Source organism: Lactuca sativa, chromosome 1 (assembly GCF_002870075.4).
Source record: "Lactuca sativa cultivar Salinas chromosome 1, Lsat_Salinas_v11, whole genome shotgun sequence".
Classification (NCBI taxonomy): Eukaryota; Viridiplantae; Streptophyta; class Magnoliopsida; order Asterales; family Asteraceae; genus Lactuca; species Lactuca sativa.
In genome coordinates, this window is record NC_056623.2 from 71,790,056 (window position 1) to 71,808,082 (window position 18,027).

Consider the following 18,027-nt stretch of genomic DNA (forward strand, 5'->3'; position numbering starts at 1 on the left):
AAACCCTTGAAATTAGGGTTTCATCAGACAGCGGGGACTCGCCGAGTCGCCAACTTAAACGTGCACAATATCCCGTCTCTACTCGGCGAGTCGAACCTACAACTCGCCGAGTCCAAGGCTAAAATGCAAAATACTTAGATAAATTTTACGTACCAGGAACCAGGTGCTACACTCTAATAACATGTAAGATACATGTGAAGTCTCATATTAACTCTCCAAAATATCCCCTAAAGGAGAGTCCTATATATATATATATATATATATATATATATATATATATATATATATATATATATATATATATATATATATATATATATATATCGAAATGATCAATCGAGAACACCAAAAAGGTTGAGAATAAGAGAACACTTCCATGTCAATCATTTTATAAGGGTAAATTAGACATTTTTCATTATATATATATATATATATATATATATATATATATATATATATATATATATATATTAAAATTGTCCACCCTTAGCTACAGTAAAATGGCTAAGGGATGGCAAAAATGGTCATTTAAGTATTCCTTTTGTTGCAGTTTGGAATTTGTGCTAAGGGATGACAAAAATGTTCCTTTAATTATACCTTTTGTTGCAGTAATGTTCCTAACCATTTTGGTTTATATACATGGTCCACTTGAACAGTTCTTCACTGCTATTGCTATTGGACCCTTCCATTTTATTTTATTTTTTATTTTTTTAATGTGTTGAACGGTGGGGATTTTTTTTCTTCATAATTTTTTTCCTTTGTGATCTCTTTCTATGCTCTTTCCAGCTGCCTTGCATTTATGATCCACTTTACATGTGTTTTTCACTTATGGTCCACCGCCTCTAAAATCCTATAGGATACCCCCATGTATTTACATCACCGCTTACTTTGATCAGGCCGTCTCTATTATCACCTGTTGGTTTTTTTAGATCCTTCCACCGCCTAATAGACGACGCTTCTTCTCCACTTTTCTTCTTCATCTCAAGCTTCATAGATTCGGGGTCGCCACCGCCGAAGCTTCGCACCTCCATTCTTCTCCAATCATTTATCGAGCGACCATTGGTATTAATCCCACCTTTTCATCACCTCTCTTTGATTTCTTTGACTTGTGCGACCATGGGAAAGAGGCGTACCTCGAACTTGCCTCAGTCGGCCTCCGCTGCACCGGAATCAACCATTGGTACCCTGTTCGACATCATCAATTGATTTCAGCCACAGATAAAGCAGATGCCCACATCCGACCAAGGGAGAGAGGCGTACGATGACAATTAACATATTGTGAAGCAAAATATAAGAAAAATATCAAGTTTGATAATCCCATCTAATTCTTCAGTATCGATTGAGGTTTTAAATTTGTAAATTCTTCTATTCCCTTTTTTCTTCATATTTTATGAAATTCCATAAAATCCTTATGCCTTTATGTAGCTTGATGAACGATTAACACAATGCTCATGTGATTGATTTTTGTACCTTTTCAGGTGTTGTTAAACCACTCAAATATGTTTAAGCTTTATCATGTATGTGTAAAATTGGCTTCAAACTTACATGGAAACCTAATTATAATGAAATACAATGTTCTACGTACTTTCATAGGTCTGGAATGTGTATGGGGTTATCAATTTCTTACAAGCATTGATGGAGAAATATTCCATCATTCAGATCCTACATTAGGAAAAAGAAGATCTTCAATAGCTGACAGCTGCATATGGATACGATTATGGTGGTGGAAGTATTGTTTTAAAGGTGTTGGGTTACTTCAACATTATTGAATTATTAAGAGTTCATTATTTATTGGTAAGATTTCAATCCTAATTTTTTGTTTCTAAGGTTGCACGTCAAGTATTTGTGATATTGTTTGAATGGATTTTTAAGAGTTAATTGTTTAAGAAATGATAGAGGATTATTGACAGGGAGGCTAAATACAGGAGGAAAACTATTTGTCGATGCTGTTGTTAGGTTGGTTGTTTTAAGGTTGAGATGAAGAGTTGGATATGTACAGGTATTAACTTTCGTGTATAGCATCTAATTCCCTATTGACATATCATCTTTTTAGCATGAAACCATATATTAACCTAATGTGCTTCCAGAATTCGGCTTTGATGTTGTGCAATACGGGTAATGTAATAATCTCTTCATTTATTTTTATTAGTTTTCCTTCCGGGTAGAACAAAGTTTTTTTTTTTTAATTATATTGTGACATTTGTTAGTATAATATTAATATATGAAAGCCGAATTCAATAAAAATGAATAAATAGTTATGATTTAGGAGTAAGTATCTTGGGTTATTGCAAATTGGCAGCTATGGATACCTTTTCAATTTCTCAACTTCTGTTTTGCCTCTCAATAGTTTTAGGTTTGAGTGAAAACATAATCCATTTTAGTGAAAATTTTCAAGATATTATGCAGACTGAAGGTTGGTCTAACCTCTGAAAGGGCAATTTGGTCAATGTCATTTGTGTTGCTTGCTCCGAGCAAAACCATTGAGGTACACAATTTTTTTCTTTTTTTGGTTGATCTTCATTTGGGTTTGGTTGATGTTTGAATTGAAAGTGATTATATGATATGGAAAGGAATAATCAGAACAAAAAGAAATGAGATAGACAAGGGTAGAAATGTGATTTTACTCTACCATATGAATATGATAATTGGTTTTGTTGCAGTTCCAGTTCGTATTGAACTAATTGAAACTGATTCATTGTATGCTTACTATGGAACTTCATCTGACCTGGTGTTGTTTTAGATTATTTTGTACTTTTGCATATGACAAATATGGCCTAGGTCTTGCTGAACTGATATGTAATTTTGTTCCAGGATGAAGCTGGAACAGCAGCCCTAGAGACAGTTGAAGTTGATGCATTTTTACTTTGACTATGAAGCTTCAATTCTTATTCCATTCTATTGATTGTTACTTTTTTTTTCAATTTCCTCAGGTTTCAAAGTTCAATGGTGAACAATATTATGATGACGGAAGTCGATACTGGAAATTCTTGGCCTTTAGAAGTTTCTACACCTGCAAAAGAAGCAAGGATGCATCCGGAAACAAATGTAGTAAGTTAATACCGAAACTCCATTATTTTGACTTATTGTACCACATTCAAAAGTCAACTTTGTGTTGACCGAACTAAAGGGGTTCTATTTTTATTTTTTTTATTTTGAAGGTGATAGTAGACTTCTTAGTTGATATATGGCTTGACGAGGGTTTATATGATAGATGATTTGTTGGAATTTATCATATAATGTTCAAATTAGGATCAGTTGTAAGTTAATAGCATAAAAAGTGCTTTTTAAAAGGTTAGGAAAAATCGAGAAGTTGTAACCAATATTTGTCGTATCCAACCCCGCAAAGCAGGGATTCTTCCCTAGTTTAAATTAAAATTTTGAAATATTAATATTAAATTATGATTTCCTAAAATCTAGCTATAATTAAAGTAATTACCTAAAAAGTGAATTAATCATTTTTTTCGTTAATAAATATATTTTTTTATCAGATACTTTAAAAAAAAACAAGGCTTTTGAATATTCATATATTTTTTTTTATCTAACTATTAAAAAAAACAACTTTTTTTCAATTGATTCATACAAAATCTCATTTAGTGGTGAATACACAATATAAAATTACCAATTTATTGAATTAGTTTTCTTTAATCATATTTTATAGAGTTATAATAAAAATGAATATAATATATTGTTGTTTATAAATACAATTGTAATCATAAATGAATAAAACAAAATATGGAAATCAAAAAATCAAATACAATTGTAACTGTAAAAGATTAAAACACTTCAATTATATTCGGAAAACAACAAACAATGTGATGAATAAAGTACTAACGTTATTGTAGCACCCGGTTCCTGGTACGTAAATGTTATTTGAGTATTTCCTTTCTTTTAGCCTTGGACTCGGCGAGTCATAGGTCCGACTCGCCGAGTGGATGCGGGACCCGGGACACGTTTAAGTTGGTGACTCGGCGAGTCCATATCCTGGACTCGGCGAGTCACAGCTGTTGGATGAAACCCTAAGTTTCAGGGGTTTGCACCCTATTTAAAGGACTTATCAGCCCCAAGCCGGCCCCCATTGACCCTTAAAGCCCTGTATCTCTCGTTCTAAGCTATTCTTTGAGAGTTTGAGGTTAGTGTGTGTGTTTTTGAAGGCTTTGAAAGAGGAAGGAAGTAGATCCAGAAGAAGGGAAGCCATCCAAGCGTTATTTGTGTTCTTCCAGCAGTTCCTTTGAGGTATAACCCGTTTTCCCCTTGATTCTATGCTTAAAACTTCATTTGGGTCCTTCTTGATCAAATCCCCAAGCTTGTATGTGCCTTGTATGTTGTAATAAGGCATTTGGCCTTTGGATCTAGGCAAGATTGAGCTCCAGGGGCTCAGATCTGTTAGCTTTTTGGCCCCATGTTGCTTATTAGCCCTAGATCTACCATTTTGAGACATTTTGAGCCCTAAAATCCATATTGGTGAATATCCACACGTAAAGTTGGAAACTTTACGTGTGATTCGTGTCTTAGAAGTCCAGATCTATGAATGACATGGACTGGAATCGAGCAAATCCGTGTATTCAGTAGGTGCATGGCAACGACTCGGCGAGTCGTTCATATGACTCGGCGAGTCTATTCGCGAGTCTCCGAGTTTGTCCCATTTTTCGTAGTATCGAGTGAGTAGTGAGTCACGGGGTGTGACTCAGTGAGTCGGAAGCTTAACTCATCTATGGAGGTACTCGGCGAGTCAATGCCCTGACTCGGCGAGTTCAAAGCAATCTCCTTAGATCAAGAACAGACTCGACGAGTTGTTCATACAACTCGGCGAGTCTTCGCATAAGTGTTCATCGGATGAAGATGAACTCGGCGAGTTGTTCATACAACTCGGCGAGTAGGATGAAGGACTTGAATATTGGTTAAGAAGGTGAACCCGTCGAGTCGTCGCCTAACTCGACGAGTAGGATCAGGATTCAGGACAGTCGTTTGCGTAGGGACTCGGCGAGTTGGAAAGCCAACTCGGCGAGTCGAGGTCAACTGAAAAGTTGACTCTGACTTTGACTTAGGGCAAGGTCAGGGGTAAAATGGTCATTTTACCCAAAGGTCAGTGAGCAGTGTTTGATTAAGTTTATTGTGGGAATTGCAGCCGGAGGGTTTCCGGAGCAGCAGCAGCAGTAGTAGGTGATCAATTCCCACACAGACCAGCAGCTATTTCGAGGTGAGTTTCCTTTCCAGTAGGAACGGGTCCAAGGCACCAAGGCCGACCCGTGTAGACGAGATATTAGTACTAGAGTGTGGGCCGAGCCCGTATCTCTGGGTTTAGTCAAGTATGATATATGTGTTAATATGGTAGAATTGCTAATACTTGTTGTCTGCGTGATATTTGTATGTTATGAGTTGGCGGTTGAGTGTGGGCAGGGCCTGTATCTCTCCGAGGTTGGAGTGTAGGCTAGGCCCGTATCTCCCAGATAGCGAAGTGTGGGCAGGGCCCGTATCTTCACAAGTGTGGGCGAGGCCCGTATCTCCCGGCTAGCGAAGTGTGGGCAGGGCCCGTATCTTCCCGAGTGTGGGCAAGGCCCGTAACTCCTAGCTGAACAATGGTTGTTATATGTTGCATGGTATGTGGTATTATGGGGGAACTCACTAAGCTTTGTGCTTACAGTTTTCAGTTTTGGTTTCAGGTACCTCCTCAGCTAGAGGAAAGGACCCGGCGCGGTAGCGGCACGTCACACACACTCTCCGGTTTCCGCATTTACGAGCTTCACTGGGATTTGTACTCTGATATTTTGATCGAATGTATGAATTGGCTTTTAGACATGGTTCACTTGTGTGATGACTTGATCAGACAATGTTTTAGCTTTTAATATTTTCTAAAAGTAATGTTTTTAAAACGAAATTTTTGGTCATGAAAATTGGGTCGTTACAGCTATATTCATAAACGATGAAACACTTTATAAATGACTATATATATATATATATATATATATATATATATATATATATATATATATATATATATATATATATATATAGGTTATATGGAAAACAAAGAACCCTAAAAAAACCCTAGAAATCATTAAAATGCATAAAAAAATACTTAAAAATCAAAAAACTTTTTTTTGAATTTAATCGCAACTTTTAGGTCAAAATTGCTGAAAAAAAATTTGAAAATTTTTTTTTACAAAAAAAAAAATTTGTTTTTTCAACGAAATTGTAAAAAATGCTGTGATTTTTTGATAAAAAAATTCAAAAAAAAGTTTTGTGATGTCTTGGTTTTTTTTATGCATTTTTATGATATTTAAGGTTTTTTTAGGGTTTTTTTGTTTTCCAAACAACCCTTCCCTGAATTTTCATGGGTTAGATGAGCACTAGGATCTCTATTTTTATATTTCTTGTTGCGGTTTTTTTTCTCTGCAAAGAGAAAAAAAATCGCAACAAGAAATATAAAAATAGAGATCCTAGTGCCCATCTAACCCATGAAAATTCATCATGTTCGTTGCACATTGTTCGTCCTGTTACATACTGAATAAGCCAAAAAAAACAACAAATTAATACCCATGCGAAAATGATTATACTAAAATACAAATGTCAAACCACAAACCTAATGTATTTTCGGTCATTTTAATCGCTAGTGAATAAAATTATAAATAAATCACTTGCCATACGTTATTCCAAATTCTAATTCATGTTTTAATCATCTATGATTATATAACCATATTCATTGTCATAGAACTAAATCTAAGATTAGTAAAAGAAAAACAAACACTAACAATAATTCCAAAACCAAATTTTAATAATAATACTTCAAAAAAAAGAGATCACTCGTTGATAAAAGAAAAAAAAAAATGAATAAAATGCATCAAAATAAAGTTAATACAAGAAAAGAGATGTTTGTTTTTTACTTTTTTTTTTATGAACATCTATCCAATGTTATAAACAGAGAACCAAGAGAAGCACCAAAAGCCAAACATGTTGATTCCTCTCTCTTAATTCACAACACCCAAAACAAAATGCATCAATTAAAAATACACAATCAATTAGCTTAGTAATCAGTCCTACGACATTGTAAAAACAAATGTTAACTAAAATCAATGACGCAAAGTCAGGTGGGACTTCCAAATTTATAGAATGAAGAAAATAGGATGTGTGCATACTGGCGGTAAGGACGACGGAATAGATTTGACAGTCGGCGACCCTTGGGTGTGGGAAGATTTTGACGAATGGCGAGTCACAAAAAACCTTAGTTCCTCAATTCTTTTCAGATTGTCGTTAGGGGGAAATGAGCATTCTATCATTGTGATTAAATGGGTTGGGGTGATACACACACCACCATGGTGCAATGGTACAAATAGGATTACGAAAAACGAAGGTATGATGGAGGGAGGTTAAGGGAGGAAGAGATCATGATATGTAATCGACGACTAGAGCAGAATCGATGCCTGGCTAGAAAAGCCGACTAAACCATAAACCCTTGAGTTGGCGACTTGCGATGGTCTTATTACGGATGCGGCACATGATGGTGCGATGGAGGGAGGCTGTGAGAAGAAGAAACTGTTGAATGCAAATGATGAGGTGGTTTATTGATTCAAACCTAGGTATATATATATATACATAGAGAGAGAGAGAGGTTGAGATGGGGGAAGTAATTTGAACGCATTATGAGAGAGATTGAGAAATTATAGGGATGAGTTAAAGTTGCAATTACCATTATAGCCTATTATAGCCTTATGATCTTTTACAAGTTACAATTTAATACCAATTGTTTTCGGAATTTACACAAATGACCCATTTAATAATAGTCGTAGATCTGGATATTTAGATGGTCCAGATCCATTCTCGCGTTCTCAACCTTTTAGGTGTTCTCATTTGATCCCACTCATATATATATATATATATATATATATATATATATATATATATATATATATATATATATATATATATATAACCATGTCGCATCAATGTGGCATACCCTAATATTTTTTACCATACGAAAAGAGATATGAATATGATATCAAAAGAAATTCATTCCTCACTCCCACACATACAAAATGCAACACACAAATCCAAATATCCATTAAAAATGGTAGACTCCAACACACACACACACACACACATATATATATATATATATATATATATATATATATATATATATATATATATATATATATATATATATATATATATATATATATATATATATATTCTGTCGCACCGATGTAAGATACACTAACATAAATCACTCCGATATCAAATCTTTCAAATCTATATAAGTTCATGAGACGTGAGAGTTAATTGTTTAAAGATCAATAACATGTTCTTTAAATATTTTGGCAGCATGAGATTAAGCACTTAATAGAAAAATAGGTTCTTAAAAATTGTTGGTGATTTTATATCACTAATGTTATTTAAGTGTAATGGATTAATTTGTTGATCAATATCACTTTGACAATTATTGAGCAAATCGGTATGGTGTGGAATGCACATTTGTTTAATATCACCGACAGGGGTCCGGGGGCAGCGCCCCTGGGAGCGGGGTCCAAGGGGAGGCAACCCCTGACGGGGTCCAAGGGACAGAGTTAATATGAGACTTCACATGTATCTTAAGGTTGTTTATGACTGTTTGTGGACAGTTTTAGGACATAAAACTATCATGTGGCAGTTTTAAGACAAGTAGTTTTCTGTTATATGATCATATCCGAATCTGTGGTTGGTATACTTTTTCTTCATAACATCAAAACATTCTCTCTTATGTTTTCTCTCAATTCTGAGTCTTATCCGATTAAAGATTGGGAGTACCACCCAAATACTTTAATCTGAAAGTGAAAGCCATAATTCTCAGAATTTCCAAGTTTTTTCTATACCCCAATTCTAACAAACATTTCTTAGGCGAAGCTAGAAGGTGAATTATATAAAAGTGACAGGACACATACAAATGACTACGAAAAGCACACAGTTGAGCATGACCACGTGTCAATTACAAACATGTTAGCCAAAATCCAAACGGTCAAAAATACAGGAATGGATGATCATGATCAACCGTGAACCATGAATCGACTAACCACAAGATGATAAACTAAATTAAATAAAGGTTTGTAAAAAACAAAAGAATGACTTTACAAAATTATCATTTGAAAAAGGGAATATGACTTATTAAGGTAATTAACTTTTTGGTATGTTCACATCTGGGTAACTATCTTTTTTTTGTACACATATAGGTAACAAACTTATTGGAAGTGTTCACATATGACCATTATGACCTGCTATAGCAGGTTAAATCCTAGATGTGAACGCTTTCAACAAGTTCGTTACCTAGATGTGTACAAAAAAATAGTTACCCAAACATGAACAAAAGGAAAAGTAAAAATTAAATTACACGAATGGTCCCTGTGGTTTGGGAGAATTTGTGTTTTTTTGTCCCTAACTTATTTTTTTAAACTTGGATGGTCCCTATTGTTTACTTTTGTTGCACGTTTGGTCTCTGTCTTTCGTAAAAATACTATTGTGCCCTTATTAATTTATTTTTTAATTAATTTTCTTATTTATGTATTTATTTTTTACATATTTAAAATTTTAATAGACCCCACATATTTGTATCTCTCCTCGGATGATCCTTACTGTTTATTTTTTAATTAATTTTTTTTTTAACTCGGATGGTCTCTACTGTTTAATTTTGTTACGATCTTGGTCTCTGTCTTACCTAAAAAGACTATTGTGCTCTTATTAATTAATTTTCTTGTTTATGTACTTATGCTTTCTATATTTAAGTAAATTTAATAGACCCCACATATCTGTATCTCCTCACCATCCCATCTCTCTTCCTTCTCAACTTTTATTTATTTTCCATCTTTAGTGATATTGACGTCTTCATCATCCCTTCTTTTTTCGGTCATTTAACTCTGTCGAATCAACACCACAACCTACTAAAGATGAAGAAACAGTAGGTTATGGTGCTGCTTTGCCAGAGTTGAAGTACCAAAAAACGAAGGATGGTGAAGACGTCGATATTACTAAAGATGGAAAAGAAATAGAAGTTGGGAACGATGAGAGATGGGATGGTGACCGGTAAGACTCAATTTAAAGTTCTCAAATCTGGTTTCAAGTTTACGGTGAGGAAATACACATATGTAGGGTATATTAATTTTTTTAAATATATAAAAAATAAATATATAAATAAGAAAATTAATTAAAAAATAAATTAATAAGGGAAAAATAGTCTTTCTAGGCAAGACAGGGACCAAAACCGTAACAAAATATACAGTACGAACCATCCGAGTTAAAAAAATAAATTAATTAAAAAATAAACAGTAGGGTTCATCCGAGGAGAGATACAAATATGTGGGGTCTATTAATTTTTTTAAATATGTAAAAAATAAATACATAAATAAGAAAATTAATTAAAAATTAAATTAATAAGGGCATAATAGTCTTTTTAAGAAAGATAGTGACCAAACGCGCAACAAAAATAAACAATATGGACCATCCAAGTTAAAAAGAAAAAAGTTAGGGACCAAACACACAAATTCTCCCAAACCACAGGACCATTCGTTTAATTTAATTTTTACTTTTCGTTTTGTTCATATTTGGGTAACTATTTTTTTTGTACACATCTAGGTAACGAACTTGTTGAAAGCGTTCACATCTAGGATTTAACCTGCTATAGCAGGTCATAATGGTTATATGTGAACACTTCCAACAAGTTTGTTACCTAGATGTGTACAAAAAAAAGATATTTACCCAGATATGAACATTCCGAAAAGTTAATTACCTTAACAAGTCATATTCCCTTTGAAAAACAAAGTCCTACTTTTATATTCCTTTCAACATGTTTATAAAACTTCTTGTTTTAATATTTTCTATTTTTTATAGTGTTGGAAAATTTAATAAACATTATGTATTTTTATGAAATTGTGGACACCTTTAAATATCAATATATAGGATATATTATTAATTTTTAGTGGGTTATGTTTCTTCCGTGAGAGCTTCGAAACGATTTACGTTGTGTCCAAAACGTTGTGTCCAAAATAGAGATTGGATGAATGAGGCATCCATACTCAAAGTTGAATGTCTGGAATAAAATATAACAAAACAACTTGGAATTTGTGTTCCACATGGGAATAAGAAGTAAACTTTAAGCATGTTTACAATCGTGGTAGTGTAAAGGCTTGCAAGTTTTTTTTGTATTGTTTTACTCCAAGACCTATACACATGCATACGAGTGTAAATTATGGATTTTGTAGCCAAAAGTTACCGAACTCATGTATCGGCGCTAGAGTTGTTCAATAGAGACATGTATTTAGATTATGGTATTTGTCTTCATCATGTTGTGTGATCAAGGTCTAACTTTTTACTGCTAAGATTAGTGACATAATATTCAGGTTCTTGTTTGGCCATTACCAAAACAAAAGAGGTTGAGAATTCGTGCAAGCATATACAACAACAAAGGCTAATTTCAATCACTAATTATTAAGATTTTATTTAATAACTACAAATAGTTTTCACCCTTGTATTTGGACAATAGAATCGACAAAATAGATTTTATTTCTTCAAATTCTTTTTAACTTTTATTACAGTATTGATGTTCATTTAAAATTCTGTATTGTTTTTGTAAATGTTGGAAATAATTATGCATATAAAAGGATAAACATGGAAAAAGGAAATTTAATACATTGAAGGGAAATTTAAACTGTATTTATCAAGGTGACGCAATATCCTCATTATTTCCAACTGCCTTCATTAATTCATTGCATTTATGTATTTTTAATCCAAGATACTCCACTTTTTTTTTCTCATTTATTACCACAATAAATTAACATTTGTATAATTCGAAATTTTAAATTACATCACCGATTTCACTACATATGCATGAGGACATGCAAGAACTGGCTATTAAATCTCCACCAATACCTTTATTAAAACAATTATCCTAAGAAATAAACACCACAATCTCATTACTTTACACAACAATTTTTTTCCATATATAAGGATTTATGTATTAAAGTATTGTAATAAAAACTCTATAAAACATAAATTTTTGTGTTTGGAAAAAATTGTTATGTATAAATCATAGATTTTAGAACTAATTAATCCTTATAAAATATCATGAAAGTTCGAAAGCGTATACTAATATATTTTTTTTTCTTTTCATGTGGGTAAACAATTTAATACACATATATTTTTATTTTTATAAGTCAAAGTCAAAGAATCGACTATCTATTTGTCAAACATTCGAACTACCATCTAACGTGGCATCCTATTAATACACAGTCACCCACATAGTATTAATAGCCATAAAACTGAAAATTATATTGCAATAACTAACGATTAGTTTGAAATACTATTGCATTGAAAACTAATTGATATCATACTGCAATATAGCAACAATAGTAATAATTTCATTAATGTGGCTTTATTAGTTAAGTAGTTTTAAATTGTTTGATATATCTAAAAAATTTATTAAACTAAATAAAATAAAATGGATTTATAATGCCATGAAAATCATGTGATTTCAAAACTTGAATTTTTTTTACAAGTGTTGCAACTTATACAAGACAAACAGAAATATGAAAAATTTATTAATTTTTAGGGACTCTTATATGACTTTTTATATTATTTAAAAGTCAAAGAGGGATCGAATTTGAACTTATGTTTATGTTTGACTTAATAAATGCGATAAAAGTTGTATGCATGGAAAATTTGGGCAATATGTGATCACCCATTTACATTATGAAATGACTAATATAGCTAGCCCGGGCACAACTAACTTCTAGACATATAGTCAGCAATAAAGATCCAACCTTAAAAATAAAAGGGGTGAAATGGGGAATTGCTATTTAGAATCCACTCATTCAACATGAAGTACCCAATCGAATATAATTGAGTGTAAATAACAAAACCCATTAAAACAGGAAAAAAAAACAAAAGCAAAAGAAAAGAAAAGAAACATAATTGCTTACTAATTTCTAAAATCTATTTTACCACGCTAACTATTTTTTTGTTTTATTTGCGTTGTTATGAACAACGTCAAGCAAAACAGTGCTCTTGCATTTAGGACACTTCGGGTAATCCTCAGAAAGCATAATATACATAAGACACCGAGGGCACCCGACCAACATCATAGATGTTGCCTCTGGACTGGTTGAGTAGCGGAGGCCCGCCTCATCTTGAACGAACTCAGATGACAAACAAGAGCTTGTAGGAGACATAGTCGCCGTTGACCTGTTTGGTGATTCTGTCATCGGTCTATGAGCTCTCGGAGGAGAAAGATTCAATTTCAAGTCAAGCGTCGGACCCCTGCCACCACCATTTCTCCGGCTCATGATCGTTTTTTGATAGCTCTTTCAGAGAACTAGTTTTAATTTGTTACTTTATACAACTCAACTTCCTGAAAAGCAAAATATAGAAAAGTCAAACTCGATGAAAATCATATTACTTTATACTTACGCTTTGATCATAAGATGATATATATATGTGAATAACAACCATGATCACATGATATACAAACATACATATACACATATGTGCTTATACCTTAAGATTGGCAACTCTATGGGGAGAGAGAGAGAGAGAGAGAGAGAGAGAGAGAGAGAGAGAGAGAGAGAGAGAGAGAGAGAGAGAGAGACCTAGTGGTGCGATTGAGGTTGTTGGTTTGGTGCATCAAAGACCATTTATATATACATAGAAAGTTAATATATATATATATATATATATATATATATATATATATATATATATATATATATATATATATATATATATATATATATATATATATATATATATATATATATATAAACCTAAATGAACTCTAGAAACCTAGAAATACATAAAACAAATACTTTGAGATATTTTTCTTCTTTTATTATTATTATTTTTTTAATTTTTATTTATACAAATCTAAAAATCGCAAGTTTGCATTAAAAACCATAGAAAAATATTATTATTATTATTTATAAATTTTTTCAAAATAAAGTATATATATATATATATATATATATATATATATATATATATATATATATATATATATATATAACTTACAGATTTGGTCCCTATGCTTGGCATGATTTTGTAGTTTTAGTCCTAGTTTCTTAGTTTTGTCAAAAAGGCTTCTATTGCAGGTTTGGATAACACATTCAGTCTCTCCCTCTGTTACCATGATAGAAAGGGAGTTGTGATTTTTTTTTGGGTCTTGATTCAAGAGGTTCCTTTACTTACCTTTGTCAATCTCGATTTTCTGGAGGAAGCAACAAATGTCAACACACAAAGATAAACAAGACCTACGATAAAATAAAAAGGGTGGGGGTTGAGAGACACCCACTATACAAAAGCCACTAAGCCAGCCTATGTTCTTCAAACAAGAAGAAACAACCATAAAGAACACAATAACGAATATCAGATCTCCATTTTCATATGTTATTTTTCAAAAAAAAATATGAATATATCTAAATTTATGATTTCTTTTTTATTTTATATAAAGAAACATTCGTACCCATATAACATTTGTTTATTTATTTATTTATAAAAATACGAACATTTTATTCTTTAAAAAAATTACGAAAATAGTCTCCAAGGTTTGCACTTTTATTTGACAAAGGTCTAATAAAGTTTCAAATTGCAAAAATAATCCTTATCATAAGGTTTTGTATCATGGTTTTAACACCCTTATTTTTAATATGTTGAATCCTTCTAATCCGTCGTTTTATATTTTTTATTCTTTTTAAATTGGGTTCGTGGGATATTGTCACTATGCCAAAAAAACAAAGGTGGTCTAGGAGTTGGTTCTCTTAACTCAGCTAATTTGGCTCTACTTGCTAAGTGGTGGTGTCGTTTGAAAAACGGTACGATTATTTTTGATTTTCATGTATTAAAAACATTCACAACATCATGCTTATAGATAGTAAACCTTTGGGCAAAAACATCATTGAATTGTGTGTGGTTAAGTATATCTCAGTTACACCGATCTCGGTGATAAATGTGTTAATTTAAATGATTTTTTTAAGAGAGTATTCGATATTGGGATTACTTAATCTGTAATCATACATATATGTATAATAATTTATGATTAGGTATATATGTATAAACATGTATAATCATATATGATTATACCTCTCTGTCATATAATCATTTATGATTAGACATACTTCATTGTTGTTGGTATTGGAGCGTTCGAGCAGCAAATGAGAAATATGTGGCTGAGCTTGAATTTCAAAATCTCTATTTTTTTTGAATTTCAAGTGAACCGTCCAATTTCCAGAATAAAATTTCATTTTTAAAATATAATAAACACCCATTTTTGTAAAGTTACATCCAAGACAAAACCATTTATTCATAAACCATAATTCAAAATCAGAGTTATAAGGAGAAACGACACGAAATCTCAAAAACCATAATTCAAGATATGCTGAGAGCATGTACCCTCGAATTCCAAGGGAATTGGGACGAACACTTACCTCTGGTAGAATTTTCCTACAACAATAGTTTTCACTCGAGCATCAAGATGGCACCTTACCAAGCCTTGTATGGACAGAAGTGTCGTACGCCGTCTTGTTGGCTTGAAGCCGGAGAGAAGCAGTTTATGGGCCCCGAGATAGTCCATGAGACTGCTGAGAAGTTGAAGGTGATTAGGGAAAGAATGTTAGCAGCCCAAGATCGTCAGAAGAGCTATGCTGACAAGAAAAGACGACCGATAACTTTCAAAGTTGGGGATTCCGTTTTGCTTAAAGTCTCACCATGGAAGGGACTTATACGATTTGGGAAACGAGGAAAGTTGAGTCCAAGGTTTATTGGACCGTTTAAAGTTCTTCGGAAGATAGGGAACCAAGCTTACAAGCTGGAATTGCCCGAAGAACTCAATGGTATTCATAACACCTTCCATGTGTGTTATTTGAGGAAATTCATGGGAGATGTTCCCGACATAATTCCAATCTCAGAGTTAAGGATGGATGAAAATAAAAGGTTGATCGAAGAGCCTGAGGCAATTGTTGACCGTAAGACTAAGAAGTTACGACGCAAGATGGTCGACTTGGTGCTAGTTCGATGGAAACATTCGAATGGGCCGAATCTCACTTGGGAAACAGAGGATGACATGATGAGTCGCTATCCACATCTGTTTGCTGATGCATGATTCCGGGACGGAATCATCCTAAGGGGGAGAGAATTGTAACGCCCGGGTTTCAGGGCTAAGCATTTTTGTCAATGTAATAGTCTAGGTCAACTCTTGTAACTCTTTTTTTGAAGTAATAAAAATGAAATATTTGAGTATTATGTGAATTATGTGTATTTATGTGCTTATAATTTAATTATAAATGTATAATTAATAAATAATAAAAATAAGCGTCAAAATTAAAGTGTGAGATAATCCCGATATCTCTACATAAAGTTGTAGAATATGTCTCAAGGTTTCCGTGCATATAAGGAACGCCGAAATCCGAGTTATAACGAAGAAGTTATGACCCGTCGAAGTTGCACGACAGAACCGACACGATACCGGGAAGCGTGAATAGTGAATTTACGATAGAGCGAGATTTAGCCTTAGTGATCTAAACGAAAATCGTAGAATATGTTAAACTAAGAACATCGATAAAAAGAACGCCTAAATCTGACTTCGTATGAAGAAGTTATGAGATTTTAAACAGACCAATCCTGTCCCGGCTTGTTAAAAATATAACTTTAAAAATAAAGTCAAAATTAGCTGACGGAGTCTAAACGAAAGTTGTAGAGTACGTCTTCACCTACGCGTGGATATAAAGAACGTCAAAAACGGAGTTCGTATGAACGAGTTACAAATTATAATAGCATATTTACGTATTAAAATAAAGTATAAATCATGTATACGTACACATATATATATATATACATATGTATATATCATTAGAAAGGTATCGACAATGCGGTCATTATAAGACTAATGTTGAGTTCTTTCGACATTAGCTTAGTACAAATATCATTAAATCCATTTATAATAGTATTATAGAGGGGTGTTTAGTTGTTTATATAACTAAAAGGTCATTAAGTAATTATGGAGGGTAGTTTTTGAAAATTCAATTAATATAAATAAGAGCCTTGGGCTCTCATATTTCTTGCACCATTCTCTTGATTCAAGAGTCTTTCTCTCCTTATCCCCCGAGCATTTCGGTCCCTCGTGATTCGACTTCTCTTTCTGTAGCTTAGTATAGTAAAGTGAGCGCTGAAGCGCTGCACGAATCTTTCTTAGAAAGATTCAACGACGAAGTTCTGCCCCTGCAGAGCCCGACTCCTAGCTAAAACCCCCTTGTAAGTAAGTTATGCTTACCTTATTTTAATATAGCTTATATTTAAAATTAGTATTGTTATTATGAACTTATAATAAATATTTGAGCTATTATTATAACTTATATAAGTGTCGTTATAATATTTTTTTTAACTACTCGCGGTACGGGGAATCTGGTTTAAAGAGCCGCATAAGGTTGTTGGATTTCAGAAGTGCTATATGCCAAAATGGTCCTACCCTCCGGTGTTTTATGTCTGGCCCCTGTCTGTACATAGTGGTTGGAAAATATTGTTTAACGCTTATATAATAATAATAATACTAAGACTAATAGTTGGTCACGGTAAATATTAGACTAAAATTTAGCGATAATAATGTTAGGTTTCGTCGAAGGAAAATAAAATCGTTAGAAGAAAGCGCTGCCCGATTTTGGAATCATCACCTTAACAAGTGAGTGCATAGTTACTTTCAGCTTACACATAGATATGAAGTATTTTATATAAATTACGTGCTATGTGTGCATATTATCTGAATACTTGCTATCTATGCTGGATGAACATTGTTATACATGTTTTCAATGATTTAAACTGTATATGTATTTTATATCTACGAAAATGTTGGGGTAAAACATGGGTAGATGCAATAGGTGATGTGTGATAAAATGATGAGAGGCCTCGATGTTGATGTTGTTGATTCTGTCATCTAGCGGAGTATGGATGACGACCACGAACTCTTCTAGACAGTCCAGTGGAACACTCGGGCTGTTCGATTTGAGTGCATAGTTACTTTCAACTTAC

General features: G+C 33.1%; 1 protein-coding gene across 40 annotated transcripts; it reads left to right on the top strand.

Moving 5' to 3' along the window:
• The first annotated feature begins 717 nt into the window (after positions 1-717).
• Positions 718-5,875, top strand: LOC111916648 (uncharacterized). Of its 40 annotated transcripts, XM_052771038.1 has the most exons (7): positions 719-1,794; positions 1,911-1,999; positions 2,407-2,485; positions 2,812-2,847; positions 2,931-3,048; positions 4,152-4,233; positions 5,661-5,875. In XM_052771038.1, the coding sequence occupies exons 2-6, from the start codon at positions 1,992-1,994 to the stop codon at positions 4,172-4,174; spliced, it is 264 nt and encodes an 87-aa protein (XP_052626998.1). In that variant the 5' UTR covers positions 719-1,794; positions 1,911-1,991; the 3' UTR covers positions 4,175-4,233; positions 5,661-5,875. The 40 variants fall into 40 exon arrangements, 1 of the variants encoding a protein (XP_052626998.1); XR_008232042.1 differs by adding an exon at positions 5,126-5,579 and having other exon boundaries at positions 2,396-2,485; positions 2,812-4,233; XR_008232046.1 differs by lacking the exon at positions 2,812-2,847 and adding an exon at positions 5,126-5,579 and having other exon boundaries at positions 2,396-2,485; positions 2,931-4,233.
• The last annotated feature ends 12,152 nt before the right edge of the window (positions 5,876-18,027 follow it).